General features: G+C 53.4%; 2 protein-coding genes across 8 annotated transcripts in view; one reads left to right on the forward strand and one right to left on the reverse strand.

Moving 5' to 3' along the window:
• The window catches only part of LOC102094566 (uncharacterized), a 39,535-nt gene that overhangs the window by 18,095 nt on the left and 281 nt on the right, over positions 1–21,159 (forward strand). Inside the window, exons 2-6 of one of the 4 annotated variants that reach the window (XR_010466555.1) lie at positions 6,738–6,898; positions 7,381–8,635; positions 10,970–11,096; positions 11,754–11,974; positions 14,570–16,516. Coding sequence is in view for 3 of the 4 variants with exons in the window: in XM_065031970.1 (XP_064888042.1) it covers positions 8,475–8,635; positions 10,970–11,096; positions 11,754–11,974; positions 14,570–14,852; positions 16,686–16,916 (1,023 nt within the window). In the remaining variant the exon portion in view is untranslated. Of the gene's footprint in view, positions 1–6,737; positions 6,899–7,380; positions 8,636–9,691; positions 9,771–10,969; positions 11,097–11,753; positions 11,975–14,569; positions 16,517–16,685; position 21,159 lie in introns of those variants that run through there. The other 3 variants (XM_065031970.1, XM_065031971.1, XM_065031969.1) reach the window with 3 other exon arrangements.
• Positions 1–21,159, reverse strand: part of HNF4A (hepatocyte nuclear factor 4 alpha) — a 35,464-nt gene that overhangs the window by 14,007 nt on the left and 298 nt on the right. Inside the window, exons 1-2 of one of the 4 annotated variants that reach the window (XM_065031964.1) lie at positions 4,429–4,743; positions 606–780 (exon numbers count right to left, since the gene is read on the reverse strand). In XM_065031964.1, the coding sequence (XP_064888036.1) occupies positions 606–780; positions 4,429–4,549 (296 nt within the window). In that variant the 5' untranslated portion in view covers positions 4,550–4,743. Of the gene's footprint in view, positions 1–605; positions 784–4,428; positions 4,744–21,159 lie in introns of those variants that run through there. The other 3 variants (XM_065031963.1, XM_065031966.1, XM_065031965.1) reach the window with 3 other exon arrangements.

Here is a 21,159-nt window from a genome sequence, read left to right on the forward strand (position 1 = left end):
GTCCCAGCCACCGGTGGCATGGGACAGCTGTGGGCTGCCACCACCCACACAAGCTGCAGTGCATGAGCTGCAGGAGGAACCCAGGTGCCTCATCCTCAAAGATGTGCACACTACACTTGGCCAGCTTGTTGCTTCTTCAGTGTTTTATTTTAATCATGTAACAAGCAGTGACAGCATTTTAGGTACATGGCAGAGGCACTTTGTGATGGAGAAGGGGTGGAAGGCCACTGAAGTGCCCCCAGGGCGGGAGCGGGGTTTGCGCTGCTCTCAAGGTGCTCAGCTCCTGTTAGAGGGCTTCCCCCCAGCAGCCCCATGCTTGCTGGCCGCATCCACGATTGGCCATATCCATTTATAAGAACACGTTTGGCTCCTAAAGAATGGGCTAAGACCTCCCAGGGTCTTTCCCCGGTGATCACTGGAGGGCAATCCCAGAGCAAGAGTGGTCTCTGACCCTTCCCATCTGGGGAATGAGGTAAGGGAAGGTGGTGGAGGATACAGGAAGGATGAAGATGAAGGACCATGCTACTGCACTTACAGGGCTCTGCCTTTCAGCTGCCAGGGACTGTTTTGCCTCATCCACATGACTCTGTCCCCTCTGTCCTTACCTGCAGGAGTACATGTGGTTCTTGCGGACACTCCTCCTGAAGAAGCCTTTGCAGCCATCACAGCTGGAAGCCCCGTAATGCTTCCCTGTGGCACGGTCCCCGCAGATGGCACACAGCGCGCTCACCCCGATGCTGTTGGAAGTGTTAAGGTTGGCTGCTTCTGATGGAGATGTGTCTGCTTGGGGAAGGACAAGGGAAGAAGACAGTGAGACAGACAGACAGCATTTTCTAACTCAGTTTCCAGTGAGAGACTTGATTTTTGGAGGAACCAGGCAGCTGCAGCCAGGCTGAGCAGCAGGAGCAGCTCAGAGAGGTGTGTAAGGGGTGGTGGGTGCTCTGAGTGTCTAAGTCATTGCATTTTGAGTGTGCAAAAGCCCCTGGTGTGCCAGGGTGAGACAGCTCTTTCTGAAGGCCTGACTCCAGCAGTGCCTTCAGACTAAGCAGAAACCCGTTTGCAGGAGTCACAGGGCAGAGCCAAAATTCCTCAGGGATTTGCAGATGCTTTGGGCTGCAGTAGCGTGGCCAGAGAAGAAGTTGGCCCAGAGTTAAAGCTGAAGTATTTCAGCTCAGGGTGAGAGGCTGATTTATTAGAGAAGTGTTTGTGTTATTTCACCAAAAGAGCACAGGACGGCCCTAAGCAGACACTTAGAAAAACAAGGTGACCAGCTCCCTTTGCTGGAGAGCCTCTGCCAGGTGTGGAGCTCCAGCCTGCGCAGTGGTTCTTCAGGAGAACAAGACTTGAAGTGCATGGTAAACTCCAATTACTTCAGCTGAAAAAATCATGTGGGCAAACACTATCCATGCAGGGAAGGACCGATCAAGCTAATCCAGAAAGAAAGAAAGGGTGACGCTGTAGTGTGGAGGAGGCTGTATGCTGGCTATCTTCCACAACTGAGACTGATGTGTCTTACGGTCCTTGTAGACCCAGGTGGGGCTGGCACCTACAGGGCTTTTCTGGGAGGATGGGGAATTGCAGCAGTCTCTGTAGGAAAGGACATCTGAAAGTCTTGAAACCATACAAGCCCCACACTAAAACCCCTGCAGCAAGCCAAACAAACCTCAAGGCTGAAGGGATCAGCCCTTAATTCAGCTGATCTAATTGTCCCCTCCCATGCACATTTTCCTGGATCAGCACAGGCACATTCCCCTGCCTCAGTGGAAATCCCAGTTGCAAATGACACCCAGGATCTACAAAGTCATAGAAACCTGCTGGGATTTTAATACCTGAGCCTACCGGCCCCTGGTCTCTGGGTTTGGCAGGGATGCAGTTAATGTTCACCCCGGGAGGGCCACAGCTGCTCCCACTTGGCACCCAGCAGAAAGGGAGCTGGGTGCTACAAAAGGTCTGGTCCCAAGAGGGTTCCTTTTGGTTGCTGGAGTGTGGGTGCTGGGGGAGGCCGAGGTATGGCTGCCTGGGGCAGGGATACAATTTTAGCATTTATTTTGCAGAGAAAGGAGTATTGCAGCAGTTGCTGCACAGCTTCCTCATGCCATCCCTTGGCATGAGTAACGTGGAGTGGACCCTGTGATCCCTGGCAGTGAGCTGGCACAGGGAAACCTCAATCCAACCCCCTCCCTGGCTCTGGCAGCAGCTTTTCTTTCCCTGTCTTTCGGTCTTTGCAGTTCCTTGTGCCTCTCTGATATTTCTCTCCCCCGTCAGTTCGCTGCCTCTCTCTGTCCTTGCCTGGCACACCGTGTCCCACAGCTGCATTTCTGTGCTTGCAAAGCTCCTCTCTCCACTACCAAAGCCCTGAGCTCCTCCCCAGCCCGCTCCAGTCACCTCTCATCCCTGCAAGCAGCTTGCCTCCAAAAGCCTCCTTCCTCCGAATGCATCCTGAGGGCTTGGCTAGATGAAAGGCATTCCAGAAGGGAAGTCAGATCTCCAGTTTCAGCTAAACACAGGACTTGCACAAGAGAGGAAGAGATGATCTGCTTGTAATTACATTATTTGTGTATCTGTGGCAGCCCAGGTAAATCCCTTTTTAGCAGTATATCGTGCTGTTTTCAGGTGAACATAGAACAGGAAAACTGGCACCATTATTGAAGCAATTACAACATCTTTTGTCTAATAGCCAACTGAAATGAAATTATTGCCCAGTGGCTAACTTTCCATTAAGTATATTTTGTAGTGCCAGCAAAGTGGGCTTCTGGCTGCTGCAGTGAAGTGGGTGTAGTGGGGTTGATTTGGAATTCAGGTAAATAGAAGGAAGAAGAAATCCTACTTAAAATTTGAGATCTCACTTAGATACTCGTGTTAGGAGGACAGGAGCACCTCAAGAGGTCCCCAAGCCTGCCTGGGAACTTGGGATGCGTTTGGTCTGTGACAGCAGCAATCTTGGTCACTGCTGAGCTGGACTGGAGCTGGGCAGGGCAGGGACTGAGCTCTCCTGCTGTCCTCGGCCAGAAAAGGAGGCAGAGGCTGTGCGGGCAGCTGCTGGGGTGTCAAAGCAGCCCTTGGTCTGGGTTTGGGCAGAGGAGGAGCTGAGGTGTTGGTGTCGCCTGATCCAGCTGACTCATCCACCCCTAGGGCATATTTCATGTTGCACCTGATCTCATCATATAAAATTATCGTGTCCCTCTGCCCCGTGGAGCCTGGGTGTTGGGGGAGCTGATTCACAGCCCCCCATGCAAGAGATTCTGTGTGATGGGTGGGAGAGGTACACGGGGGCAAGACTTGAGCTTGTCCCAGCGGGTCCAGACAGGCATTGGTGGAGCCCGGGGGGGCTGCTCTCATCCCTGAGACCCCTGGGCGGGTGGGAGCAGCCCCAGGGAGCAGAGAAGGAGCTGAGGCCCAGGGTGGCGGGGAATTATTGCACAGCAGAGTCACTTCGGCACTGCAGTGTCACATCTGTGATGGGGCAGAGCTGTGACCCAGAGGAGACCTGCACAGGCTGCAAGGGAGGAGCCCGCCTGTGCCCTGGTAGCCTGGGTGACACAGCAGGCAGGAGAGGGCTTCAGGGGGTCATTTCTGCAGCGTGCTTTGTTTAGTCATTAACCTCGTATTTAGAGAGACTTTAGGGGAGACTTGGAGAAGAATCTCCTGTTATCTCTGAGCATTTAATCACCAAGACTCCTTGGTCCCCAAATAGGTGGGCCAGGATTGCAAATCTTGGTGGGTTAAGTGTGATTCCACCCTCCTGAGGGGATGGGAACCCTTGTCTATCCTCACCAGGTTTCCTTGCCCCTCTTCCCAGGGGCTGAGCCTCCCAGCCCTGCAGCACTCACAGGGAAGGGGATGCCATCCTGCACCCCAGCACTGCCCTGGGGAAGGGCCTCGGGACATTGCTTGAATCACTTCTTGCCAGTGATTTTCACCCTTGCCAGGCAATAAATGGCTTTTTGCTCTGGGAAAACCTGGTTCCAGCCGCTGCTGGGATGGGACTGGCTCTGCTCTGGAGCCGTGGGCTCGGTCTGCCCAGTGAGCCATCAGCAGCTTGTCGCTCAGAAACTTTTGGCTGCTCTTTTCTCTTGGTTGGGGTCTCAGGGTGGTGAGACCCACCCATGCTCAGCCCCAGCCGTGGTCCCTGGGCTGAATGTCCCGTGGGGACCTCTCATTGCCCTCAGCTCCTGATGTGTGCCCGTTGCCGAGGTGTCCGAGCTGCAGGGCACCATCCTGCCTGTGCCAAGCACAGCATTGCTCCGCCACCTCTATTTCTCCCCAGGGGAAGCTGAAACCCCCCAATGAGCTGCTGGGACCCCCTGGCTGACACCCATTTCGTGCCCCAGCCCTTCCTGGTGGCATTTTGGCTGCTGCCCCATGGACTTCTTGTCCTGCAGCCCCAGCTCATCCCACAGCGGAGAGGAGAAGACGGAGGGGACTTACCATTGCCCATAGCCAGCACCTGCATGTTCTCAAACTCCAGAGTGGTGTACGCCGGGTCTAACGCTGCACTATAATCTGCCATCTCCATGTCTATTAGGGCTTTGGAAAGGCGCATTATCATCAGCAAACACGGGCCAGATTGTACCGATTCCCTTGTCCGAGGCTATTGGCCCTTCTGCCTCCTTCTGCCTTCACTGCGTCCCCTATCTGTTGTCTTTTATTTCAAATATTTCTCTGAAAGGATTCGCTGAGCCTCAAGGCCTATACTCCCCAGAGGGGTGGAGGCAGGAGGCAGGGGGTTAATCTTTAATCATCTCACCCACTGCCAAACGCTGCTAAGCTCTTTTTTTTTTTTTTGGTGGAGCAGCAGTGATTCTTGTTGACTGTTTATTATTGAATCGCAAGGCACTTTGCCGATCCCGGCTCTGGGGCGCAGGCAGGACTGCGGGAGCAGACACTCATCGAGGAGGGCACACCTTCCTTCCTGGGCTATTGACCTTGATGCTGGGCTGCTGGTGTTGGTCTTAATTGTACCTGGGTTGGAAAACTTCGAAAAAGCCCCGCCAGGAGAACAAGGTTGCTCTTCACTTCTGTCTTTGCCTTCCGCTCTACACTGCTGGTTGCCTTCTCTCCCTGATTTTCCCTTCTCTTGCTCCCTCCATCCCTTCCACGCCTTCTTCTTTTTCTCCCTCCCCATCAGAGAAGGTCAGCACCTGCCTGGCAATTTACACGTTGCTATGCGAAGTAACGACATATGACTCCTTTTACTTCCCTATAAACTGAGTTTTACTGAGGCTGGATGCCCTATAAACAGATCCTGCTCTGCAGCCATGCCCAAACAACAAGCGGGGCTGGGGGGTGGCATGAGTGTCCTGGGCATCACTGGGGCTGCTCCTGTCCCAGCACTGGAGCCACTCTGTGCCAGCCACCCCCCAACCTTGTGTTTTCACTGACATGTCTTAAAATTTTCTTTAGGTGTCTTAGAGCACAGCAGAGCTTTACTCTGCAGCAGGAGTTTTCCTTCTGGGGATACAGGTGCTATCAGGTCTCTGCCACCTCACCCAGACCTTGGGTCTGACCCTGCTGGTGCTGAGCAGGGGGGCTGGGGGGAGTGGCAGAGCTGCCTGTGCTCTCCTCCTTACTAACCCGGCTGTTCCCCTCCCCAGCTGACCCTGGGCACATCACTCCTCTGCTTTAGCCAGGACCAAGACATTTCAGTGTAACTGCAAGATCAGCAAGTGGGAATTTAATTGATCGCTGAATTACATTGGCTGGATGACGTGGGAGAACCAGAAATCAGTGGTTTACTATCAGCTCACTCTGCATTGGAAACATCCCCGTGATTTCGCAAGCAGCAGCGGGTGATGAGTCCACGTGCTGCTGATTTGGGCTCCCAGCTGGGTTGTATTTGTGTTTCCTAGGCACCCCAATGCAGCCCCGGCCCCGCTGGCACCCCCAGCCGCCCTGGCCACGGTGGCGTCGCTGCCACAGCATGACACCAAGGTCTCTGGCTCCACAACAGCATGTGCCTTTGGGCAGCGATGCTAGTGATGATTTGCTATTCACATTTTAGGAACACAAGGGATTGTTCAAGCAGCCCTTGCCCCCTAAAACTATGACCTACGTAGCATTCCCAAATAGCTCTACCACCCCAAGTCTACAGGTCTGCAGGAATGAGGCTGAGCACAGGGGAGACCCCCTGTTTTCTCACTTGGGACTGGTACAGGGAAAACAGTAATCAGGTCAGTGCTCCAGAGAGAGAGAGGCCAGAGCTCCCTCATGCACTCACATGCCGGTGGCTTTTTCCTTCGGCAGGAGCTGTTCTGAGCCAAAAATTGTTGTAATGATGTGCATGCTGCGATGAGGATGGGGAAGGTAGAGCAGAGCCCCCTCCATGGCCTCATCCCTGGGACCTCCATCCCAATCCTGGCCAGGCCACAGTGATACCTTTGATTAGATAAATGCTACAGACACTAGGTCAAATATGTGCAGGATTTTCCACAGCGTCTAGTAAAATATCATAAAAGCATGGCCTGTTTTGCCCTACTTAGCAAAACAAACCTTTTGCTTAAATCACCTGCTGAGCAAGGAAGGCTGCAAAGGCTGTTTGGTCCCTGGGCAGGAAGGATTAAGAGGGCCAGGAATAGACACCAGGGAGGCAGCGTGTGCGGGAGAGCAGTAGATAAGGCACAGGGAAGTTTGGAGAGCATTAAGTGCCTCACGAGGCTGGAACCGTCAATGGCGCTTTCCGCCCTGGGGCCACATTGACTGTAGTTTTCTCACTACTGATGTCCTTTATCTGTCCCCAGTGACCCCTCCCAAATCGCTTATCTTGGTGTGGAGGTTGAGGACCAAACCAGCCAAGGACACCCTGCGCTTCCTTTGCCCCGGAGATGCACTCATGATGGAAACGTGTCGGCTGTAGGATCTGCTGCAGGAGATGGATGTCTGCCTAGGGATGTTCTTCCTGGTGAGCCCTTGTCTTCCTCCCATGTCCCTGCATGGTGGGTTCTGAGACACCTTCCCAGTGTAGTCATGGCCTGTACTAGCTAACAGGAGCCCTGCAGCTCGTTTAGGTTGGAGATGTTCAAATCAGCAGCTGGTTGTGGGGCTGATTCAAACAATTCTGTCCTACAGAAGATGTTTTGTCATTTTTATTCCAGAGACAGACAACTGGAAGCTGGCAAACCCCCACTAATAGGCAAAAGCTGTTCCCAGAGCAGATGCTCAGAGGAAGTTCAGCTTTCAGGCCCTCTCCTCTCTCCTCCTGTCCCTGTTTTCTGTGCCCTCCACCCATTGTTTCCTACACTAGGAGATGGCTGCAAAGGAGACAGCTCTGGGGCTTGAAGTGTTCTGTGCCAAGCAACTAATTTTTATCTGTTGAGCAGTAAATCCTTTCCCACACTGGCACATCATGACACTAATTCTGCCTTATCTATACATCCCTGACAGGCAACTTGAACCAAAGCAAAAGGGATTTCCCTGAAAATAAGATCCATGCTTCTCAGTAAAGGAGGATTTCAGGAGTAGACTATTTAATAGAGCATTTATGGTAAGGATGCCATCAGCTACTGTGCTTGCTAGCTCTTCACATCCAGTGGGTTGAACAGGGTTTTGTAGGATCAAAGGATGACTGAGGTTAGAAGACACCTCGAGGTCTCTACTCTAACCTCCTATGGGAAGCAGGACCAGCTGTGAGAGCAGCCTGAGCTGCTCAGTGCTTCATCTTCTCAGGTCTCAACACCTCCAAGCACAGAGACTGCACAACTTCTCTGGGCAACCGACACTTGATTGCCCTCGTGATGAATAAGTTTCTCCTTAGATGCTGCCTGAACTTCTCTCCAGTTGTTATGCCCATTGATCTCCTCCAACCACGCACCCTGTGAGGAGTCTGGCCCCATCTTCTCAATGCCCTCTGTGCGGTTTATGGTTCCAGGCTATCAGCCAAAGCTCCCAGTTTGGAATCACCTGCAGACTTGCTGCCTGGGGCTCTCCTGCTCTTTGCTTTCCCCTCTTACAGCTCGGTACTCTGAAGAAAACCCCTGCAGAAATGCCAGTGCACAGAGCCAGCAGGACCAACCCCATCTTATATCAGTGGTGCTGCCGCTGTCCCTTGCAGCCCTGACTCCAGATCACTCCAACCTCGTCACTCGCAGCTCCAAGGCCGCTGCAGGGCTGGAGAAGCTTTTCCTTGGTGTACAAGAGAAGCAGAGATGGATTCAGCTCTGAAAACTCTCCAGAGCAGGAAAGCCCCAAGCAAGGTCAGGACCCCTGCTCAGCCCACCACCGTTTGGCCAAGCGAGCTGTTGGGGAAGCACGAAGCTGAGTTGCAAGACAAAGAACAAAAGTCCCAGGGGAACGTCACCAGTGTAGTCATCTCCACACATGCAAAGGTCCCTTCGGGCTCTTTTTTTTTGTTTTCCCCTTTGAAATTTCAAATTCCAGTTTGTGGACAAAGTCCTGCCTATCTGAGAATATAGATCTCCGACCACTGACCAAACTCCACTCCAAGCAGTCCTGAGGGCTGCTCTTCCCCTTGCCCACGGATGCCTCTGCTCAGTCCCCGGGTCTGCCAGGATCTCACCACAACTTTTGCACCTGAGCAAAGCGCTCGTACTCGTACAAAGTGGATTTTGCGCGTTTCAACCTTAACGTCAGCAGCTCCCTTTCTGCATGCGGAATGGGAAGGACCATCGGGAAGAACCAGGTAGGAACCTTATAACCTGCAGCTATTGCAGATAGAAAATGAGAAGGAGAAACAAGGGCTTCAGTTGTGCTTATGCCAGCAATTTTAGCTCATCATTTAAATTAGGGAAGGGGGCAACAAAAGGCAGCTTCAGAGGGGATGGAAAATGAGAGGGAACATGAGCTCGTGGAGGCAGAACCACTCCATATGGTTAACTGATAACTCCAATTTGCTTCTTCCCTCTCATCTTTTCTGATTCTCCCGATTAAGCTCAACTTATTCTCATGCTAATCATTTCTTGACCTGTTTATTCTGCACTAAAAAATTAACAGAGAGCAGTTTACTGCATGACTTGCTCACACAGAACTGCTACAGATTAGCAGGCAGCCTTTAAGCCTCGGCACAGGGCTTTTGGGTCCAGCAGCCGGTCTGCACAGCTCGAGGATGAGCTTTTTTTCCTGTTTTTGAAGAACAGCTTTTTCTAAAGTCAATATAAATCCCCCTCCCTTCATGCCTTAAGTATATTTGCTCTGTGGCTATTTCCAAATGGGAAAGATAAAGCCAAGGGCTTGTGTTTTGTCAGACTTTTTGCAAACAGGGATATTTAGGCCACACCGTCAGACCCCTCTGCCTTCTGCCTCAGCGTGCCGTGACTCTGGAGCAGAGTTGTCAGTGCGTTAATAAGCAGCTCCAAGGAATTTGGCAGGGGCTGGGGGGCTGCAGGTCAGCGCAGCTGAAACAAGCCCCTGGATCTTTGCCTCTGCTCCAGGCAATCATATGACAGACACAGACGGGGTTCTGCTCCCAAGAAGCCTCCAGGAAAACTGATGATTCAGCAGAATCAGGCTGTTTGCCCTTTGCCAGCCACACGCAGCACATCCCTGCCCTGGCAAAACATTTTGTGAAGGTGAAGCAGAAAGATCCAGCACCTCCATCCCGGGAGGTGGATCAGAAAGATCCCACCCTGAGAGGCAGGAGGTGACCACAGGCGTGTGTCAGCCCGTGCCTGGGGAAAGACACAGGTGTTTTATCATCCTGTTCAACAACAAATCGCTCTTGGTGATTTATTATCTGCAGCTGGGACAGATGCTGTTTGGAGCTGAGGGTGATTCCCAGGACAGGCGATGCCTGAGCAGACCTGGACGCGCTGTCACCGGTGAGCTTGTGACATGTGGTGGTACCTTGAGCTAAGGGTGACAGAGGCAGCTTCACTGCAACCTCAAGGTATTTCTCACCAATGCCAAAGTTATTCTGTCAAAAAGTGGTCAAACCAACCACAACAGTCTAAGCCCCCAGGCCATAAAATCACCGTATGGATCATCAAGGTGGTTTTTGGACATGGGGAAGAGACTCTTCAAAGGAGATGGCAGGCTCTGCTTGAACTCCTCTCCAAAAACAACGTGCATTTCAGCCAAAGCTGGGATGGATGTTGGAGCTAGAGTCGATTGATGGGGCTAACAAATAGCCGCTATGCAAAAGCAGTAGGGAAATAACTGCAAACATGGGCACAGACAGGCCATTTCAGCCTATATTGGTAATGCTGTGCATGCCTTTCACCCCAGGACCAGAAAGGGGTCAACAAAGGCTCTGAACTCTTGAGGAAGTAATTATTAGTGCTCCTGGGAGCTGTTGTTTTGCAAGGACAGTAAGTCTGAGCTGCTCTTGGAAGGGCAGCTGTGCTCTGAAACACCGATGCATTTGCTGGTGTCTGTTTGCAATCACTCTGGCTGCATTGCAGCCCCTAAAACCAGCATCTGTCCTCTGGGACCCCAGGTGAGCACTCGTGACTCTGGAAACCTGCTTTCTGTGTTTTTACACAAAATCACACAATGAGCCCAAGACCAAGCGAGGAACAGGGACGGGTAGATTCATCTTCCATTACACCACAGGCTGCAGCTTGGCCCAAGCTACAGCTCCCACCACTGATCCCGCTTGTCCCATCCAAACCCTACACTGCGGGCATTGCGCTTTCCAGCAAAACACTCTCCTGACTATTTAGCAGAAAATCCAGAAAAGCTCTGACTTTGCCATGCGCTGCTTCAGCGTCTACGTTGGCAAATGCTCAGCTCAAATCCAGCATTAAAACCATAAATATCAGGTGTTATCAGCTCTGGAGCGAACACTGTCTGAAAAAACATGCAGCCAACTTCAGAAAAATGCAGTTACTTAGAAGAACCTCGCTGAAAGGAAAATTCACTAACAGAATTGGTCTTGTTTCAACCAAAACCAGGACATTTGTTTAAATGGGGGAGCAGAGGCCACGGGGAAACAGCAGCGCTGGAAAAAGGGTTTGCTGCCAGCAATGAGCACCTCTTGCCTTCCGTGCCTCACCAGCTCACGTGTTTGATATGGCAGGGATCTCAGGAAACCACGTCTGGACCTGGAGAGAATGTGTTTAGCAAGTGGATGTGATCCCTTTGGAAATGAAGTAATCTTGCAGCTTCCCAGGAAAAAGATCCCTACTGAGCTCGCAGTCTGGCAGGTGAGTCTCTCCCTTCACCCCTGCCAGCTGTTTGCAGGGCTTTGAGGTTTCATCGACTTTACACATTCATTATATCCACATGAACCAGCCCCTGAATCGTTCCAGCTGGTGGAGCAATAGGTGGAGGAGAACAGCCAAAATCAACAAAGGTTACAAAGCAAGTTTTACTTTTTTTAAAAAAAGTATTTTATCTCTTTGCAAAGGTGGGTGCATCAGCACGCCATGCCTGCGGGAAAAGACCTCCAGTCACTGCTGGGGCTCTCAGAATCATTTCTCACTGGAAATTAAGACTGAAGACTGCAAAACGGGGGTGTAGAGGAAGAGCTGCAGTGGGGTGAGGGCAGCAGGGGGACGATCTGAGTCTGTGTCCCTGGAGTGGGGTAAATCAAGGGCAGAAAGCAGCATCCTGAATCAGGCAGCCACAGGCTGCTGCAGCTGCGCTCTTTGTGCCCTGGCCTGGCAAAGTCAGGGGGGGCTGAACATGGGGGGAGCATCTGGGGAAAGGGAAAGGCTGGAGAAGTGGTCAGGTCTGAACTGGGAAAGGTAGGCTGGGCGTGGAAAAAGAAAATAAATAGGGGTGGTAAGTTAAAATATGAGAGATTCTGGTTTCTGGAGTCAGAAGGAAACAAGTTAATGCAAAATGCTTTTTCTCCACAGGAGCGAGCAAAGTGCCTGAATAGTCTGTCTTGTCCCCTGCGCTCTCAATTGCCAGTGCACAGCAAGTGCCAGGGGAGTAAAGTGGAAGCAGAACAGTCCTCAGGAGCTCCACATCCACAGCAGCTTTGCAGCCCTGCAGCCCCCGGCCACCACAGCACTCTCCTGCGCAACACAACCCTCCCATCCACTGCCGCAGAAAAAAAACCACCGCAGAAAGCAAGGTACAGGCACGTCCAAGCTTTTGACATGCAAGGTTTGTTGTACGGGGACAGCAAGGGGAGGGGATCACACGCCTCCACAGTCCCATAAACCCGTGACCAGGACACTGCAGTGCCAGCCGCCTGGCTCCTGGCTAACAAACATGGCAAACTGCTGATTAGCCTCTGAGTATTTGACCTATGTCTCCAAGACAGGATAACACTATTATTTGTCCCCTTACGCTCCTACAAGGCCTGGTGCCGTTGGCCTCTTGTATCATAAGGAAATTAAAATATATTATGACCATAAACTACATCATTTGAGGAAATGAACCATTTCTACTAAACGTGTCATTGGATGCTGAAGCCATTAACTTTTCTAAATCAATCGCCAGCTGATAAAGAGGGAAGGTATTTGCTGGGAGCAGTTCCCAGCACACGGCTCCCAGCACAGCACTGGTGTGGGGAGCTCATCCCACGGGATGGTGTCTTGGGGTACAGGCTGCCCCCGGAGGCACAAACCCACCCCTTCAGCACAAGCTGTGCTTTGGGGAACACGGCTCAAGCAAGAGGAGCCCCAGGATTTTTGCTGTACCCTGGGATCTTGCCAAGGCTGGCAGGGTGTTTTGTGGATGAGGCTCTGCGAGATGCAGCGGTCCAGGGCTTGGGATGCTCAAAATGTGCCTGAGTGCCTGCAAACCCCCCCGCAGCACCCCAAGCCCAGCCAGTCTCCTCACTGCTTCCCCTCCATACTGGAACCTAAGAAACCTTTCTAGTAAGAGCTCTTTGCAACTGATAAGGTTTGCATTGAAAGTGTTTTTCTCTTAGTTCATTTTAAGCTTTCATTACAGGGCTGGGTAAGTCCCATTGCACACCTCTTTGGCTTCGGAGCAGGCAGCAAACAGGGCAGGACCTGAGGTTGTGCCGCAAGCTGGTAGGATCTGTCCCCAGGGCTCCCAAGGCTGCAGCAATGCCAGACACTGGGAACTGGGCTGAGAATGACCAATTTGTTTCCCAAATGGTGCAGGCAATCACTGGGGTGTCTGTGGGATGCCAGTCCAACTCCACCACCCCTTCCCCAGGCGTCACAGCCCCGACTCCGCCACGCCGCCCACATTGGGGCACCTCTCTCTCAAGCCCCAGAACTGAGCTTGGCATCACCAGCCATCGCCCCCCACCAACCCAGCATGTTCGCTCTGCACAAAGAAAACATAAACCAGAGCCTTGGGGGTCCCATCAGATGGGGACAAACAATACATGTGTGTGGGATCAGCATATTTTGGCTGCTCCAAAACCCCACTGGAGACCCCAGGGTTTGCTAATGCCCTTTGGTTGCATAACCTGGCTGCACGGCTACTTCTGCGAGTGCCAGGGGGAGCGTGGGGGGTACCTGGTGTTTGCTGGAGCAGGTCGTATCTGCTGCCATTCATCTTCCAGGGGTGCTCAGCTCCGCGGGCAGGGCTAGGGGAGTCTCGCCCTGCGATGGGGCTGTCCAGCCGGCGAGCCCCCCGTGGGCAGCGGGGCACGAGCCATGCCCAGAGCTGGCTGCGGTGCAGCAGCAGGGACCGGCTAATCCCTTAATGCTGGTCACAATGAGATTTGATGGGGAGCAGGAGTTTGTGCTGCAGAGCCACACGTTTTAAAGGGTTCTGCCCACTATCTGGAGAGGAATTATAAGGTGGCTCGGGGTTTGCACCCCGCTGCCACTGCTCACAGTGATGCCCGCTGCTTTCTGGGCCACCTTTCCAAGGTGTCATCACCCTGGTGTCTGGCCTGGCACTGCTTTTTGGCAGGGCAGGTGCTGCCAGACCACATATGCAGCTCTAGAGGCTGCTCCAGAAAACGTACCTGGGTGTGTTTAACAGTGGGAGTGAGTCTGACTCTATCTCCAGGGAGAGGCTGGCTGTTTTCACTTTAAAGTGTTTCTATATAAATACCCAGAACTCCATATCCTTGAGAAACAACCTTTCTCTCCCCTCCCAGCTGCTGTCATGACATGCAGGAATGGGAGAAGTGAGGATGGAGCAGGGCAGCAGACAAGGAGCTGAGCATGTGGTGCTCCCCACCTTTGGGCAGCCCCGAGCTCTGTGTCCTGCAGAGCCCCAAGACCATTCCCAGTGGTTCAAACTGCCCCGGGGGCATTGCTGCCAGAGCTCCCTGGGTCCCTGCCTGCTCTGTGCAATGCCCGTCCTCTCCAGAGGAAACTGAAAAACTCTCAGGGCTGAGATTTCTTAATCAATTGTGCATGTTGGTGCTGTCAATGGGGAATCCAGGAGCCTCCATGTCCCAGGTAGCTAATCAGCTGCTGCCTTGCTCTGTGGCTGGACCAAGGCAAGCCCAGCAGGAAAAAAAGGGATTTTCCAACTGCCATATGCCAAGAAACCCCTCTCTGCCACTGCAGTGCTGCACGCTGTTTTTTTTCTGAAGATGAAGGTGCTGTGACTTGCTGTGCTCCTCTCGACTCGCTTGGCCCTGGTCCAGCGGGGAGCACGGCGGCTGCTGAGCACCGAGATGTGTCTCCCTGTCAGGGAGTGTGTGCTGGCATGTGTGGCCCTGCTTAGCCTGGGGGGAGGAGAATGAGGTGAGGGATTAGAGTGGCATTTCACTGGTTTTTCACAGGTGCCAAGCAATGAATCGAATGCTTGGAGGTCATTGCAATGTGGCCTGGTGCTGCCCGGCCGTGGCCCTGACCATGCCAGGAGCAAGCGTCGCCTCGTCAGCCTTCACACCCAGAGGGACCAGCTCAGAGCCAAGCTCATCTGAAACACCCATTTTCCTGCACTTCCCTTCCTCCTCGGATGACTTTTCTCCCACCGAGACCACCTCTCCTTTTACTGTGCCAAGGAGGAGACAGCTTGTTCCTGCCCTCCAAAGATGCTGGAACACAAGTGCCACCTCAAAGGTACGACTCTAATGGTGGAAAAACATTCCCAAACCATTCCTGCCCTGTCTGTGTGAGCCTCCAGTCACACCTGGGGCTGCCTGGAGTGAATTCAAATTAATTTGGGGATCATGCAGCTGCTGTCAGCTTCCTGATGGGTCAGGGATGGGGCATGACTGGCAGGTCTGTACCCCTCTGTGCCCGGGAATGGAGTGTGCTGGTGATGAGGGAGATGCCCAGCACGGATCAGGGAGGAGCATCAAGGCAGGGCTGGGTCTGAACTGTGCATAACCCCATGACATCTCCCTTCACCCCTGTGTTTTAACACCTGTAACAGGGAAACACACCCAGGTGAGCAGAGAGCTCTCCCAGGTGGTGGCAGCAGCACACACGCATGGATGGAGCTGTGGGCAGCACCCGGCTCTGCTCCCACCAGGGTGTCCATGTGGTGGCAAAGCCACCACCTCCATCCCACCACCCTTTAGTCCTCAAAGGCAGCAAACTCCAGACAGGGGAGCAGTCAGGGCTGTAGATCTGAAGCCTGGCTGTTTGCCCCTCCTGCCTCATTATTCCTTGGACAACATTAGCACTGGTGAATCTCTTCCCAGGCTGGGCTGCTGCTTTTCACTGGGGGTGGTGGGGTGGATCCTGCCATCCCAACAGACATGACAGGGTGGGATGTGGGACTTGCCCAGTTGGCTGGAAGCCATGGGCATGCTGGCATGATGGAGATGAGAAGCAGCAGCTTCTTATCTTGAGGTGTCAAGGCTTTGGGGACCGTGCGGCACAATGACAAGCCTACCTGAGAGCAGAGGGGGAGAGAAGAGGCTGAGCGGGGCGGGAGGAGCCGGGCTCTGCAGCCTCCATCAACAGCACTGGGCCATAAACTCGGTGCAGTGGCTGTCGTTTATGTGTCAGCAAACACGTTGAGTGGGCTCGACTATTGATTCTGACCGTATAAAAGAGTGTTGTGGCACTTGTTCAGGTTTGCGCAGGTTTTACAGCTCTTGTTCTGAGAAGTGCCCATGTATTTGGCTTTGCTCCTTCCTTCAGGTCTATCTGTTGACATTGGCTCTCCTACCCAGAGCGTTGGGCCATGCCAGGAAGCTGAGTGTACGGCTCTCCCTGCATTTCCCACTTTCCCAGGGGTTATCGCCTATAAAATCTTGCACACACCCATGGCTGGGACATGTTTCTGGTGCAGAGGCAGGTGAAAGGTGCCCGTTGGTCCCATGCTGGTGGGTTTGGGTGCCACACACTTGGTGGCAGGAGCTGAGCCACCCATCTTGATGGGTGATTTTAGAGTAAATGGGCAGACCTGTGGGGAGGCGCTGCCCTGGGGTGGGATGAGCAAGGTGAGAGATCTATAGGGCTGCGAAGAAAATTGGCACGTCAAACCAGCTTGGACGTCCGGTGAGGGAAAAGGTGTCAGAGCTCCCATAGCATCACCACAGGGGACATAGCCCACGCATGGTGACCCACAGCATGAGGCCCACAGTATTCCCATTCCCACCTTCACTCTTCCCACCAGAAGATGCCAGCACTGGCTGAGCCCGCAGGGACACCTTGGTGCTGGGAGGGCTTGAGCCCATGGTGTTGGCCCCATCCGCCCCTTGGCACTGGGGCTCCTGGTGCCGCAGGGCTAGAGATGACGTCCCTCCAGTGGCTGCAGCCGTTTGGAATTGCTGTGCAGACCTTCAGCTTTTTAGAGCCAGGTTCCACCTGCTCCTTGGATGCTGGTGCCTTTCCACAGCTCTGCCTGGAGCTGCTCCTCTCGGACCTTTGTTGCATTATCATTTTTTGAAGGATGTATTTCCTAAAGGGATTTGCTGGATAATTTCTGTTGTTGCTCAGGCTGAAGCTTGGACACAAGCCATTGCTGGGAGTAATTGCTTCTGGGACGCAGTTGAGCTCAGAGGCCCCAGTGGGAATGTGGTGCCTCTGCCCAGTGTGGGCGAGCGGAGCCGTCAGCCCTGTGTTCACAATACAGCCACTACCTTGAAATTTGCCTTCTGTGAACATTCTGCAACATTTGCTGTTTCCACAAACATTTCTGCCAGAAGCCTTGTTTGTTTGAATATTTGAGGAAAGCAAACAGAGAAGGAGCCTGAACACAAACAGTTGTGGATGTTTTTTTGCAGTCTTTGCCCTGTTTTAGCACTGAGTCCTCTGACAGAGACGCAGGTGTCCCCCTGCCCAACGTACCCCTTGGCTCTGCTCCGTCCGCCCTGCCAACCCTGCACCCTCTGCGGTTATTGCTGTATGTAAAAGCAAATTGCCCAGACCTCACTGTCTGCAGGACCACCATCACTCACCACCCCTTTGCACTCACTTTAAGTCAACATCATTTCTAATGACACGTAAAAAATGTCAGCAGAATCCTAGCAGAGCATATCTGACTCGCAGAGCGACACCTGCCCTGTGGAGCTCAAAACAGCTGCCAGCCCTGCGCCACCCGCCTCCCAGCGCTGGAGCTCATTGCCCGCTGATAGCCGCCCTCTCTGCTCACTCCCCCTTATAAAAATACCATCGCGTTTTCAAGTGAAGCCGAGGACCAGGGTGTGCTGCTGGCCTGATAAGCGGCCGGGGTGAGGCAGCTGCCCCAGTGCGGGTGAAGTCGCAACCCCACTGGTGATCGCAGCCGCCCCACGACACTGAGCATCATCCCTGCAGACCCCACGATGACAGGAACATTGCCAGCTCTTCCCTGGGGAAACTTCCACCAAGTGGCAGCAAACAGCACTCAGGATGGGGCCAGGGTGGCTAAAGCAGCGATTGTCCCTTTTGCATCCCATCTAAATCCCAGCACTTATTGCTGGGTGCAGCAAGACCCTGCTCAGCTGTTTCTTGCCCTGGGAAGTGCTGACCCTGCCAGCACCAGGGTTACAGCTGCCCCAGGAGCCAATGGTGACAGCAGGAGTGGGGACAGGGAAGGGGGCTGTGCCAGGTGTCCTAACACCCACCAGTCCCTGATGGCCTCTGGGCCGTGGACACAGAGTACAAGGAGTAAACAGATAAATTAAATAGCAGCATGAAAAATCAAAGGAGAAAAGCCCAGTTCGGGTCATATCTGTTGGAAAGCCATAAAAAATCAGATGCGTTTGGCAATGAAAAACTATCGCTTCAGAGTGAAAAGAAAAAAAATACTCAGAAATTTTGCCTCCTCCTGTCTTTTTCGGCTGAAACTATTCACCACATCTGACCAAAATGCCTGAGCAGCTCTGACGTCTCACATTTTTCAGTGAATTTCCAAAGCTGCTTTACGGAGCTGGCCCTGGTCATGCGGTGGTGCCATAACCATTGCCCACAGGATCCCCGGCTGCGGGAGCAGCTTCTGAAGTACAAAGAGCCTGTGCCAGAATGGAGGGCAATTGCCCGGATTGTGCCCAACTCTCATCAGGAGTTTAAATCGGAGCCAGGAGCTTATTGCCTCCTCTCTGCCCAGGAGGCAACCGTCCCTTTGTCCCGTCTCCATCCCGCACCCTCTCACACACCCATTTGCAGCCTCCCTGGGGGTTTTAGCACCCACATGCTCAGAGGAGCCATTTCCAGCTCACAGCCCATCCTCGGCAGGTGCGGGTTGGGATGCTGAGTGTGTCCCCAGCCCCGCAGCTCTCAGGGAGCTGTGGCATCGCTCCCTTCTCCCCCAGACACCTATGCAGGGTGCTGGGGACAAGAAACCTTTGGCACCACACGGCAAACTGGATATTGGGAAACCTTCCTTCATGGAAAGGGCTGTCGGGCATTGGAACAGGCTGCCCAGGGCAGTGCTGGAGTCACCATCCCTGGAGCTGTTTAAAAGATGCATAGATGAGGTTCTTGGGGACATGGTTTAGAAGTGGAGTTGGCAGTGTTAGTTTAACGGTTGAAGCTGATGATCTTTAAGGTCTTTTCCAACCTAAACGCTTCTATGATTCTTTGAAAGCTAGGCACTGCCCAGTCTCCCACCCCGCCAGCCCTTCCTCGCCTCTATTTGGATAACTTTTTCACCCATTTTATTTATGAGGACTCCCCTCCTTCTGCCAACACTCTGAGCTTCCTCTTGCTTTGGTCTGGGAGGCCCATCTCACTTTCTTCTTATTATTTTTCTCTCTCCCCCTTACAAGGCCCCAGGCTGGGCAGCCCAGCCCCACGACAGCCTGATGGAGCTTTGTTTGGCCGCGGGAGCAGATGGGGAGAGCAGCCGCAGGTGGGACGGGCAGTGATTCTTCCCCAGCCGCCCCGTGCTGCCCAGCTCTGCCCATGCCTGCCCCAGCTCGGGCCACGACTCGGTCACTGACCATCGGGCTGAAAAAATTAGGAGAAAATCAGGATTTTAAAAAAAATTTGGGAGAAAATTAGCAACAGAAAGATTTGCCTGCCTGTGTTGAAGGTCACCGATGTACCAGGGCTGGCAAGCAGCTGCTTGTATTACAGCCGGCTGCAAGTGAGCAGAAGAACTTAATTGTAAGTGATTAAAGAGGTTGGTCAGCTCCTTGGGTTGCACCTGTCAGGTGAAGCCTGTTGCTTGCTGCAGAAATGAGGCTGGCTTTGCATCCCTGGGCAAAGCAGAACACAGGCACCCTGGATTCGGGGGCACCCAGACCAAACCACCCTACACTGCCGTGTCTCGCAGGCGGATGGGAACATCACTTGAGTCCCGTTCTCCTGCAAATGAGGCACAAGCCAGTTCCTGTGAGCTGGGCGGGTCAGGAACCAGCAGCAGGGGAGGAGGAGTGTCCTGTCCTGCAGGTGACACATGGGGCTTCAGCCTGGAGGATGCTCAGCACCTGTGGCTGCTGGACCAGCCCACAGAGGAGCCTTTGCTCCAGGATCCAACCCTCATACATCTCAGAGGTATTGAGCCCTTGTTGTACCCGCTCACAAGCAGCCTTCGTCATGTGGCTCCTTGTATGTTGTCAGAGCAGCACCAGCTGGACGCAAAACCACAACCTGCACTGAACAGATGAAAAACTCAGCATTCGTGTGAGTCCCAGTGATGCTTTGCACATCCTATATAGTTCCTATATGTTTCATTGCAATAAGCCAATTGACCCACGAAAACGCTGATTATCCCCGCATCTGGCTGCGGCTCGCCATGGGGCCACATAAGCCAAAACTAAAGGGATCTGGAGAGTTGTGAAATGCTGGGAGCTGGGGCATGGAAACACAGAGTCTCTCTCCAGCAGGGTGGCCAGCACGGGGGAGGATGTGGCACCCATAGGAGGCTGCAGACCTGGAGCAAGAGAAGCCACCACCCAGAACGGGGCCATGATCAAAGCATGAGATGGTGGCCTGGGAGCTCCCCAAGCCCTCTGGGGACCTGGCTGCAGCACAGGCAGCAGCTGGAGTGCGCGCTGATGGCGATGGGAGTGTTCATGAGTAAGGAGTGGTAACGGAGAAGAGGAACAGGATGTGAAAATTACAGTGAGGAGAGGACAAGGTAGAATGATGGAGAGCCAAGAGTTATGATGGAGAGCCATGGGGAAGTGATAGATAGCCAAGGGATGTGATAGAGAGCCACAGGGTGTGATGAAGAGCCAAGGGAAATGATGAAGAGCCACAAGGAAGTGATGGACAGACACGGAGTGTGATGGAGAGCCATGGAGTGTGATGGAGAGCCATGGAGAAGGGATGGAGAACCTTGTTACTGTCAGACTTTGTCTGCTGGGGCTTCACTCCGTGCCCTGGCCATGCCCAGGAAACTGGGGTTCCCAAATCACACAGGACCAAAACAGCCCCAGCCCCTCGCCTTGCAGGAAAGCTGCAGCACAGGCACACTTGGTTGGACCTGTCCTGAGGATAACAGGGGGATGATGATAGCCCAGGGATGGACACCCGTTCCCCCATGTGCATTTGGTGCCATTGGCATCTGGCAGAGCCAAGGTGAGCAGCAGCACAGGGCTGCCTATGGCTGGTACTGGCCAGGGAGCACAGCACAGGCCTCGTGGGCATCTCCCTGCGCTGGGGCACCCTGAGCAGCAGCATATGCCTGATGCTCTGTGCCACAGAGCCTGGAGGCTGCGCTTTGTCCAGGCACCGCACTCCCTGCTGCCAAACCTGCCCAGCAGCAACACCAGCCCAGCCTCGGCCAGAGCAGCAGCGCGGGCAGGCGCCCGCTGTGCCCGCTCCCGCAGCCTTTGCGCTGGGGCAGCGTGTCACCTCCTTCCTAAACTGCTGCCACTCCTGCTGCAAAGCCTGCAGCAGCCCCTCTGCCAGCGGGACGGACGGCTCTGCTCCCTCAGGCACGTGCTTCCTTCTTCAAGCTGAGCAGAGTGAAAGGGAAAAAATGCATATATATGTATATATTCTATAAAAGGTAATTGGGAACCCTTTTTCTGCCTCCATC

Source organism: Columba livia, chromosome 16 (assembly GCF_036013475.1).
Source record: "Columba livia isolate bColLiv1 breed racing homer chromosome 16, bColLiv1.pat.W.v2, whole genome shotgun sequence".
Classification (NCBI taxonomy): Eukaryota; Metazoa; Chordata; class Aves; order Columbiformes; family Columbidae; genus Columba; species Columba livia.